The sequence below is a fragment of the Pteronotus mesoamericanus genome, unplaced genomic scaffold (genome assembly GCF_021234165.1).
Source record: "Pteronotus mesoamericanus isolate MK-2021 breed Mesoamerican mustached bat unplaced genomic scaffold, CSHL_Meso_final contig_164, whole genome shotgun sequence".
Taxonomy (NCBI): domain Eukaryota; kingdom Metazoa; phylum Chordata; class Mammalia; order Chiroptera; family Mormoopidae; genus Pteronotus; species Pteronotus mesoamericanus.
The window spans coordinates 139,120-151,397 of record NW_026555065.1 but is presented as its reverse complement, the minus strand read 5'-3'; the positions used below and the strand labels follow the sequence as shown (position 1 = coordinate 151,397).

General features: G+C 34.8%; 1 protein-coding gene and 1 pseudogene across 2 annotated transcripts in view; both read right to left on the bottom strand.

Moving 5' to 3' along the window:
- LOC129064134 (son of sevenless homolog 2) overlaps positions 1–12,278 on the bottom strand; it is a 93,982-nt gene that overhangs the window by 55,260 nt on the left and 26,444 nt on the right. For both annotated transcript variants that reach the window (XM_054565210.1, XM_054565211.1), the window contains exons 5-6: positions 6,345–6,548; positions 2,091–2,234 (exon numbers count right to left, since the gene is read on the bottom strand). In XM_054565210.1, the coding sequence (XP_054421185.1) occupies positions 2,091–2,234; positions 6,345–6,548 (348 nt within the window). The remainder of the gene's footprint in view (positions 1–2,090; positions 2,235–6,344; positions 6,549–12,278) is intronic.
- LOC129064136 (60S ribosomal protein L6-like) lies at positions 3,418–4,335 on the bottom strand (annotated as a pseudogene).

Here is a 12,278-nt window from a genome sequence, read left to right as displayed (position 1 = left end):
GGATAAAAATTAATAAAAGAAAGCAAAGACTAATGTACAATAAAGTCAAAAAGCAGAAACTGCACATATCTGGTCCAATGTTTATATTTAATTTCCTATTATTTCATTATAATCAATATTTGCAATGTTTAGTTAGAACTAAGAGGTTTCATTTTTGTCTTTAAAAAATATAGTATGTTTCCAGAAATAACAAGTATTGGCAAGAATGTAGAGAAACTGGAATCCTCATTCATTGCCTGTGGTAATGTAAAATGGTATAGCTCCTGTGGCAAATATTTTTGGCAGTTCCTCAAAAAGTGAAACAAAGAATTATCATATGACCCAGCAATTTCACTCATAGATATATACCCCAAAGAACTGAAAACAGGGACTCAAACAGATACTTGTGTGCCAATATTCACTGCAGCATTATTCACAACAGCCAAAAAGTAGAAAAAAATACAAGTGTCCATCAAAAAATAACTGAATAAACAAAATATGATGATATATATACACAATGGAATATTACTCAGCTATAGAAAGGGATCAAGTTCTGAAACATGCTATGACATGGATGAATCTTGAAAACTTTATGCTAAGTAAAATAAGCAGACACAGAAGAACAAATACTGTATGATTCTACTTGTATCAAATATCTACAGTAGAATCAGAAAATTCATAGAAACAGAAAGTAGATTAGAGGTTACCTGTGATCAGAAGGAGGGAATAAGGAGTTGTTTAATGAGTAGAGTTTCTGTCGGGGATTGTGAAAAAGTTTTGGAAATAGATAGTGGTAAACTTAAAAATGGGTTAAAATGGCAAATTTTGTTATATATATTTTACCATGATAAAAAAATTAAAAATTCATTGTTTTTGAACCATGGTATCTTTAAGAGTCAAGTTATCATAATATTAAAATTTTCTAGTAAAAACTGAGGCTGAATATTTTGGTTAGGCAGTAGTAACTGAATATTTCTACATTATCAGTTTCATTGTCTGCAAAACAGATGTAACAAATGTAAGCTATATTTTCAGAAAAATATAACCAAAGATTACAAAATTAGGAAATTTATATGAACTCTAAAGATGCACTTTTAAAACCCTGTTTTCCAAAAGAAATAAAAATGGCCAATGAATATGATAAGATGTCCAACATCATTAGTTTTCTTATAAAGCAAAATTAAAAAACAGTGAGATACTGTGGTTTCTTTACCACTATACCGGCAAAAATTAATGGCATAATCTCAGAATTATTGAAGATATGGGAAAATGTTTCAAAGTTCTAAAAACATACCAAGTCTTTAGTACTACAATTCTTCTTCTAGGAATATATCCTAAAAAATTATTAGGCTACAAAGGCATAGTACAAATATGTCTGTTGCAGTATTATGACAATAACAAAAATAGAAACAACATGCATGATTAATGAGAGCAGATAGCTAAAATGTTATGGTGTCACCGTAATAACATGGTATTCTTTAGACTTTAAAAATTGTGTTGAAATACACTTACTGACCTGGAAAATGTTGGTGCTATATTCATTGGGAAAAAAAAAAAAGCACATAATAAAGGAGTAAAATCCTATTTTTGTAAGTACACATAGGTTTGTATATGTGTGCAGAAAATGTTGTATGTTATAAGTATAACATCCCTAGGTGTTGCAAAATGAAGTGATTTTCATTTTATTTATATTTGTCTCTTTGTGACTATTTTTACAATGAGAAACATTATTTTTATAAACATTTAAGACAACAAAAGTGATTTTTCACTTTGGAAACAAAAGTGAAATACAAACTTCCTTTTCAATTTCTGGAAATCAAGAATAAAATCCACAAAAGCTAACCAACTATGGTCAATAACATTTCTTTTACTTTAAATGCACTTGCCATTAAAAAAAACTTAAAACTTACTATTCTATTAACTTTTGCTGTGATTAATATCATAAAAACACTATCAAGTGTCATTATAAATACAGTATAATTGTACTTTGCTATTGGTATTTTTTTATAGCAGCCAGCAGGATCTTTTAATTTTCACAAAGAATTTCTTACTAAATTTCTTAATATATCCGTTAAGACTTAAATGAAAATAAAGTGGTTTTGTAAACTTACTTCTGCCAAATCTTCAAAACAGCTGCCAGCTAAGGGATGAGGACTGCTTTCATCAGTCATTTCAACTGTGTCTTCAATCAACCCTAAAAGTTTTACTGTCAACTCATGTATATCTGAAATGTTACTGAAAATCTTTTCAATGTCCTGAAAAACAAAAAGGTTAAGATGGGAGGTTGAGAATGTTGTTTAAAAGTTACTAAAGTGATACAGGGTTGAGTCTATTTTCACCCAATCACATACTAATATATTCTAAGACATATACTATATTCCAAAACATAATAATATCAACCATAAATAAGGGAGAGAAATTAAAAGCCGTTTGGATTATACACAACAAATTTATTAGAAAATATAGACTCTCAATATTTAAAAAATTTTTCAGTTATAGTTGACATAAATTATTAGTTTCAGATATACAACCCTGTGACTAGACATTTACATACCTTAAGAAGTGCATACCCCAGTAAGTCCAGCACCTATCTGACACCATGTGCAGTTATTATAATATTATTGACTATATATATTCCTTATGCTGTACTTTGTATCCCCATTAAGTATTTTTATAACTGGCAATATGTGCTTCTTAATCCCTTTCTCCTTTTCCACTCATCTCCCAACCCCCTCCCATCTGGTGATTATCAATTTGTTCTCTGTATCTATGTTTGTTTCTGTTTCATTTTGTTTGTGTTTTAGATTTCCACATATAAGTGAAATCATATGATGTATGCCTTTCTCTGACTTATTTCACTTAGCATACCTTCTAGGTCCATTCATGTTGTTGCAAATGGCAAGATTTCAATTTTTCATGGCTGAGTAATAGCCCATTGTATATAGGTACCTTATTTATCCAATTATCTACTGAAGGATACTTTGGTTGTTTCAATGTCCTGGCTACCGCGAATAATGCTGCAATGAATACCAGAGTGGGTACAAATACCCTTACAAATAAATGTTTCAAATTTGGGGGTAGATACCCAGTAGAGGGATTGCTGGGTCATATGGTAACTCTGTTCTTAATTTTCCATAGTTAGTGTACAAATTTAAACTCCCACCAGAAGTGTAAGACTGTTCCTTTTCCTCAATATCCCCCAACACTTATTTCTCATCTTACTGATCAGAGCCATTCTAGCAGCTGTGAAGTGCTAGTTCATTCTGGTTTTGATTTGCATTTCTCCTGTAAGTAGTGAAGTTGAGCATCCATTCATATATCTGTTGGCCATTTATATGTCTTCTTGGGAAAAGTTCAGGTCCTCTGCCCATTTTTTATTTATTTTTTATTTATTTTTTAAAACAGATCAGGTATTTAATTAAGTACTTCGTAAGAAATTTAGAACACCAATTTGTGAGAATAAATTCCTTTTATGAGAGCAAACAGAGAGTGGAGGTAGCCCTGGAACTGAGAAATAACTTTGATGTTTGGCAGAATTTGCGAGTTCATGGCTTTCTAATTAATCTCGCACTGCTTATAATCTCATATTTCTCTTTCTGTGTTGAAGACCTCACCCTCTTGGTGTCTGCAGCTTGCACAGGTTCTTGAAGTACTAAGGATCAGTGAAATGTCTGAGGATATTCACAGACATCAATTTTGATATCAATGAGTAGAGTTTCTGTCGGGGATTGTGATATCAATTTTGTTGGAGGTGGTGATGACAAATTTCTGATGTGTCCTATGCAGAAGAACCAACTCAGGGACAGAGGAGCAGTCACAAGTAGCAGGCCACTGCTCAGCTGCTTCAGGAAAACCTCCCTCTTGCCTCTGTTGTACCCAGTGAAGATGATCAGAATGGTCCCTGGGAGTGATGCTGGCTGAAGGGTTTCTTGCTATGGTTCAACAGCTTTCAAGGCACACCTTCAGCAGGATAAGATCTGAGCATTTTGCAAAGTTAACCACTTAGGTACCACTATTCTTTTCACCAGAGCTGGTTTTGTGACCGTAGCAAGAACTGTCTCCTTTTCTTGTCAATCCTAGATTTAGCTGCTGACTACTTCCTCTTATAGATGGCCTTTCAGAGATATATAGCCAACCAGGTATCTACCACTTCATCTGACTAGAATAGGGTTTCGGCTGCTGTGGGGCTTCCCCTTAGGTGGGTCAGCCTTGAAGTTGCCCTTCTTAACCTTGCCACCAGCATCAGTCTTCTTGGCTTCAGGTTTCTTCTTAGTACTGGCTTCTCAGCTTTTTCACCTACCATCTTGCAAGATTGGAAAAAGGCCTGGCCCATTTTTAAGTTAAATTGTTTTCTTTTTTGTGTTGAGTTATATGAGTTCTTTATATATTTTGGATATTAGCCCCTTTTCAGAGGTATCATTTACAAACATCTCCCATTCAGCTGGTTGTCTTTTCTTTTTTTAAATCCTCACCTGAGAATACATTTACTGATTTGAGACAGAAAAAGTCAGAGGAGAGGGGGTGATAGGGAGAGAGACAGAGAGAGAGAGAAGCAGACATCAATGTGGGGAACATCTACTGCTTGCTTCCCATATGCACCCTGGCTGGGGACCGAACTCACAATCTTCTTTTGGTATATAAGATGACACTCCAACCAACTGAGGCCAAGGCTGTCTTTTTGTTTTATTTATAGTTACTTTTATCATACAGAAGAAGCTTTTTATTTTAATGTACTCCCATACATTTATTTTTGCTTTTGCTTCCCTTGCCTTTGGGATCAAGCTCACAAAAGCCTCTCTGAGATCAAGGTCCCTAAGTTTAGCACCTATGTTTTCTTTTATGTATTTTATTGTTTCTGGTCTTATAGTAACTCTTTAATCCATTTTTAAGTTTTTTGTGTACAGTGTCAAACAGCAGTCTAGCTTCATTGTTTTTGCATGTGGCTTTCCAATTTTCCCAATACCATTTATTGAAGAGGCTTTCCTTTCTCCATTGTATGGTTTTGGCTCAGTACCATACCGTTTTGATTATTGTAGCTTTGTAGTACAACTGGAAATTAAGGGGTATGATACCTCTGATGTTGTTTCTTTTTTCTCAGGATGGCTTTAGCTCTTTGGTGTCCTTCATGGTTCCATATAATTTTGATGTTTTTAATTTTAATAAAACTTTACCTAACATTGTACTATAAATTTTTTTTTCAAATTTGATTTTTTGTCCTATTTCTTTGAAAAATGCCATTGGTATTTTGATGGGGATTACATTACATTTGTCTATCACTTTAGGTAATATGGCCATTTTAACTATGTTGGTTCTTCCAATCCATGAACATGGAATATCTTTCCATTTCTTTGTGTCTTCTTCAATTGCTCACAACAGAGTCTTGTAGTTTTCAGTGTATGTATAGACCCTTTCCTTCCTTTGTTAAGTTTATTCATCAGTATTTTATCCTTTTCATTGCAATTGTAGACAGAATTGTTTTCATTTGTTTTCCCGATATTTCATGATTAGTATATCGGAAAAAAAAAATTTTTTTTTAAAAAGGTATTTGTCTCCCTGGAAAAATTCCTTTTTTAAAAAGAATATTTGTCACCCTGGTTGGGTGGCTTGAGTTGGTTGGAGTGTTGTCCCATATACCAAAAGGTTGCAGGTTCAATTCCCATTCAGGGCACATACCTAGGTTGTGGGTTCAGTCCCAGGTCAGGGCCACATATGGAGGCAACCGATCAATGTGTCTCTCTCACATCATTGTCTGTCTGTCTGTCTCTCTCTCTACAAAAAAAAAAGAAATTCAATAAACATATCCTCAGGTGAGGATTAAAAAAAAAAAGAAAGAAAAAAAAAGTAGTTGTCTAGCTGGATTCTTTAGAGTTGACTTTCAAAGCTACAGATATAAAAAGGACAAAGCTTCCCAGATCCCCATACTACTCTCCCCACTCCCACCCTGTCTTCTAGCAGAGCAGCTCTGCCTTTGTTTATATGATAATCTGTATAAACTTTTATTCTTATAAAGTTCCACTGTTTACTGCCTTAAAGTACCTACCAAAATAGAGTAAAAAGTATGTCTTTTCTAGACCACACATTTTTTTTACTACCTTCAAATGAATGATTATAAATCTTAGATACTGCATAGCAGAAAAAGATTTCATTCCAGTGTAATCCCCCTTTCTCATTTTGTGTCTAATTTTCATTGTCACCAAACTTACTACATCAGTATAATAGTCACACAATTAAAAAACCCATAAATACTACATGAAAGCAAATTTTTGTTTTGTATACTCATAAGGTATACAAAATTACTATTAATGATTTTCAGCTGCTATTTGACTTTGGGGTAGACAGAATTCCAAACCCAAAAAGGTACTTACAGAAGGTTTAAACAACTTTTTGTCAGAAAGAAAGGCTTCTCTAAACACTTTTATGATCATATTTAGTTCCCGCAGATACTGTCTTTCTTCTGCAATTTCAGTCCTGACAAGGTCATAGTAGTTTAATTCACCTGAAGAGCTAGGTTCATCTTCACAGAGAGAAACCAAACCTATGTCATCCTGATCAAACATGTCCATCAAAACCTAAGGAATAAATCAATAATGCATAACTTATTTTCCTTACTTTTAAAAAGCCATTTCAAAGTACTTGCAATTAAACATACTAAACAATGAGAATCATGTGTATTACAGGTTAATATATATGAAAAAATTCAAGAGAAATATGAAAATTTGAAGGAGAAAAAGAAGTATTTCTGGAATAAGATAAACCTAATAGTGAAATATATATTTGTGTGTGATACGTGCACGCGTGTGCGTACCCGCACGCCCGCACGCGCGTGCACACACACACACACACAAATAGCAAAAAGAGCATAGCTTTGGAGAACAATCCAAACTAAAATTCTAGTTCAACTCTTTACTTACCTGTGATTACAGATGATTGTTCTTTTAAAAGTCAGATTCCTTATATATAACATAGAACTGATAAAAGAATCCAATGAGGTAATATACATAAAATGCACACTACTCTATCTGGCAAATAGCAGACATTCAAAATGGTAGTTCCTTGCCCTACCTATAAATATGGTTTTATGCACTTAGATGAGTTTGAAGAAGAAAAATAGTAAATGACACAATACTATAATATAGGCACACAATAGATTAAAAGTGTGATACTTTTCTGAAGCTTATTTACTACATTAACAACTGCTATTAAATTTATTTGTTAAACCCAAGCAACCCAAAGATGTTTAAGTTGCTATAGCAACAATTTCCCCTTTTCAGAAGATAGTAAAGACTGCTGGTATGGACATCAGTCAATCAACAGGCAACAACTAGTTGTAAATAAAAAGTAACATGAAAAAGGTGACCATACTTTTCATAATTAAACATAGTTAATGAAGAAAAGTTGGACCTACTTAATTATATATTCAAGACTGACTGAAAACTACTTTCTTAAGAGTTCAGGGAAAAAAGAAATAATCCCAAAAAGGAAGCTCCAAAACAAAACAACTTCAAAGAGATAAGAGGAAATTCTGACAACACACTATGAAATAATCATTCATTATGAAATTGTTTTTATTTAACGATCACCAGAAACTGTAACAGTTACTGATAAAATATAGCAATTAACAAATTAAACACTGCCCTCCTGATCTTGTTGAATCTAACTCAGAAATATTTAAATGTAATCAGTTACATCTACTATACTCTCTCTTACATGAGCTCACCTTCTCGGGTGATTTCCAATTACTATCTAGATGATAATGATTCCTTAAGTGTTTATCTCTAGCCTCAGCATCTCTCTGGACTCTAGACAAGTGTTACGAAAGACTTATCTCCCTGTCTGACCAAACCTATATAAGAGTACTCCACCTACAATCACTAATAACATCACCTACTTGATCATCATAATTAGAAAACTTCTCATTATCCTAGACCTGCCACCTCTCCAACTTCTATATCAAAGCAGTCCCCAACCGTTAATGTTAATTCAGAAATATCCCTTAAATCTGGTTAGTTCCTTGTATTCTCCTCAGTCTAGAATGTCTTCTTACTTTCTTTCCAAGTATCACAAGTATTCATCTGACAAATACCTAGCCATTTTCATCGCTCAGCTCATGTATGATTTTCTTTGTACAGCTTTTCCCACTCTCTCTTGCTCCACTATTAGAATCTTTTCTACTGGCTTAGGTCCACCAGTAGCAATCTTCTCTTTCCAATATAAACACTTGTACTGAAATTTCTAAGGATAAGAACCATGATTTTATCTTCAAATCCACAGCATTTGACAGAGAGTAAGTGCACAGAAAATATTTACTTAAAAAATGCATGTATTGTGTATGTTTGTAAACTATTAGACTTGTAAAAGAGGCTAAACCACAGATGAGTTAAGGATCAAAAAAATATTAGAACAATAAAAAGAATTTTATTGGTAATGTTCAATGAAGTATGGCCAGTTTTTCAAACAGATGGACTAAAATTACCATGAAAGAAAAAAACAGAAATCAACTCCTATTACATCTGGGCCTGAAGAAGTAAACTTTTTTGGGGGGTGGGGACTTACAAAGATATGATTCTTTTTTTTTTTTTTAATTTATTTTAATTTATTTTTTCAAATACATTTGTCTCTGCCTATGCCCCACCACTTTCCCTTGCCCCCTCCCTCCCTCCCTCCCTCCCTCAGCTCTTCCCCTTTGGTTTTGTCCATGAGTCCTTGCTATATGTTCCTTGACTTTCCCCTTCCCTTCTTTTTCCCCACCCCACCTCCCTCCTTCCCTCTTGTCTCTGTTGATTTCTTTTCCTTTCAGTGTTGCTGGTCTTATTTTCCTTGCATCTTTGTATTGTTGGTTAGGTTCCACTTATAGGTGAGATCATATGGTATTTGTCTTTCGCCCCCTGGCTTATTTCACTTAGCATAATGCTCTCCAGTTCCATCCATGCTGTCGCGAAGTTTAGTAGTTCTTTTTTTCTTTCTGCTGCATAGTATTCCATTGTGTATATGTACCACAATTTTTTGATCCAATCATCTACTGATGGGCATTTAGGTTGCTTTCAACACTTGGCTATTGTAAATTGTGCTACTATGAACATTGGGGTGCATAGGTTCTTTTGTATTGGCGTTTTTGAAGAAGTAAACCTCAGAGTAGCTCTGTGCTGTCTTATTCTCTTGTCTTTCTTAGATTCTCTTGTCTTTCTTACACATCAATTTTCCCCTTAAGCACATGTTTTATTTTTCCAGTCTGAATACTAGTGTCCTTAATAGTGACAAATATAGTAGGGGTTGAGCTACACAATTCTTTCCTGTGATCATCTATTCTAAGCAACCTTTGATGTACCAGAATACCTCATATAATCAAATGCAGTTTTTATTCTTAAATGTAAAGAAAAAAGGTTGATTCTTAAGTTACTTGTCTGGCAAATTATATGATCTTGCCTGGTAATTTATACAGATCCCTAGAAATCATTTATTCAAATAGTTTACTAAACAAGATGGTTTGTGAGCTCTTGAAGCAGAGTTTGGTTTACTAAGATCACACCATGTCATACTAATCTCATTATTCCACTCACATGACAAGATCCAGAAATAAAGTCATCTTAATTTTAAGCCAAGCATATGATAGTCTCGTAACAAATTTGGGATTATGGTAGAAAGGGACAGGCACACTATAGCCCACAGGCCATATTGCACCCACTGCAATAGTTTTACTAGAACACATCCCACACTCATTTGTTTATGGCTGCCTTCATGCTATGAAGGCAAAGATGAATAGGTGCAATAGGGACTGTATAGCCCACAAAACCTAAAATATTTACCTTCTGGTCCTTTACAGATAAAGTTTCTTGAGCACTGAGTTCAACAAAAGGCAAAATAGTAGCTGACCAAAAGGCCAAAAAAAAAAAAAGTGGTAATTTATTCCTAGAAGCAACCCTCTAATAACGTAAGGAGGATCTCATTTCTTGTATACTGTTTTTTCAATATTTTTAATAATTCCAACTAAAACTATTTCTCACATTTGTATACATTTTTAAAAGCTGGGAAGGATACTGAAAATGCTGAGTGACAAAATTAGATTTTTTTTATCTTGATATGCTGATGCACAGTCTCAATAACAGTATGAAATGCTCGAGGGATAAATTTGAGTTCAAACTCCCCCCCCCCAAAAAAAATCAACAGCAAGTTGTAAGGAATCAAAGACATAGCATAATAAATAATACCACATGTGAAAAGTCCTAGGGGATTTAGACATCTGCAAAGCTCAATAAATAAGCAGAGTGACATGGGTGCCCTCCCCCGCAAAATGCTGAAATTATAAAACAATAACATAGAATAAAGGAAGGAATTTCATTGTAATCTGTGTTGGTCAAACCAAATCCACATTGTTGTCTTTAGTTTTAGAAATTACAGGCTAAGAGTAAAATAATAGTGGGATCTAAAAATCAAGTCACATGAAGACTATTTTTTAAAGTCTCAAAAGGTAAAGATTTAGCACATTAAAAAATACTTCAAATAACTTATTCTGAAAAATAGTTTGGTCTTATTTAATGTAATTCAGGAGAAAGAATTAGAATTAATGAATGAAAGTTAACAGAGGCCCTGGCTGGTGTGGCTCAGCGGACTGAGTGCCTGCCTGTGAATCAAAGGGTTGCCATTTCGATTCCCAGTCCGGGCACATGCCTGCGTTGTGGCCTAGGTCCCCAGTGGGAGGGCGTGAGTGGCAACCACATTTTGATGTTTCTCCCCCTCTCTTTCTCTTTCCTTTCCCCTCTCTCTAAAAATAAATAAATAAACAAAATATTTAAAAAACAAAAACAGTGAAGTCTACTTTAACTTTGAATAAGAAAGATATTTCACCTAATTAGAATTTTATAAAAATGGATGAACAGTTTTTAAGAAATGGATTTCCCAGTGCCCAAACAGAAGCTATGTGATGATTTGTCAGTTCCTCGTGAGGATTTGGCCTCTTGTAATTCTGAAACTGTAATTGTTAGAATTTAATTGCTTTTACCTTTAAAAGACTCATGGAAAAGGTGAACCTCAAATATGGTATAGTCTTTCCTTCCCACAGTTTCTCAACAATTCTGTCCAAGGCTAATGGGCAGGGGAGGAGGACATGGAGTAAATAAGGTAAGACTCCCTGCAACACGGGGGTGGTGAAAAGCTAGGGTGGTCCATCTCAGGGTGACAGACTCTGAGTGGAGTAAAGAGGGTGTCTATAGAGAGGGGCACACCTAACACAGGAGGTTAGAGAGCATTTGGGGTAAAGAGACTATCCACATGACAAGGCAGCTTGCTGAAGGGTGCTAGAGAAGGTGGTCCAAAGCAGCAGCCCAACACAGTATGGTCAGAGCTTGAGTGAGGGAGTAAGGACTGTGTTTATAAAAGGAAGAGAGGTTTCCCAGCCAAAATAGGAATAAGGAGGGTGCCTACACAAGCAGAAAAGAGGCCTGCTTGGAGGTTGGTTACGTAGGAGAATTGATCAAATAGGAAAATATATTAAGAAAAATGGGCCCTGGCCGGTGTGGCTTAGTTGGTTGGGCATCATCAAAGTGAAAGGTTGCAGTCCAATTCCCAGTCAGTGTACATGCCTGCTTTGAGGGTTCAGTCCTCGGTCAGGGTGTCTACGAGAGGCAACTGATCAATGTTTCTCTCTCACATCCATGTTTCTCTCCTTCTCTTTCTCCCTCCCTCCCCCTTTCTCTAAAAATAAATAAATAAAATCTTTAAAAAAAACAAAAAGAAAAATGGGAGCCAGGTTTCTTCTTTTCAGAGAAGGAAACTATAAATATGAAAAAGGAGAGACTAAAATAAACCTGTGATACTGGATTTGGTTTGGAGAGATCTGTGACCTAAGAAATAAATATGTGTGCGTGCATATATAAGATATACACACAAATATATGTGTTTTCCCCAACTCTGGCCTCCAAGAGAGCAGAGCAATAACACTCAAATAACAATAAGCTCATCTAGCACCCAGATCTTGGTTTCTAAATACCATCTGCCACTAAAAGGAACCACGGTATTTTAGAAAACAACCAATTCTTTAGCAACAGGTAAAGAACAAGTTGAACCTAGTCTTGTATCAAAAGAGAGTGCTCAAAGAATGACAGGGACAAAGAAGCCAACTTGAAAAAGCTCCCACTGGCCAAATCTGGGACAACAGAGTATTTAAATAATAAAGTAATGGATTAGGGCGCACTGATTAAACAAGAATCCATGAGTCCATATTAAAATAAACAAATGAATAAACTTAAAGTGAGATGAGGAACAAAGTATTTACACAGTCTCAAAATATTCCACAAAATATTTAT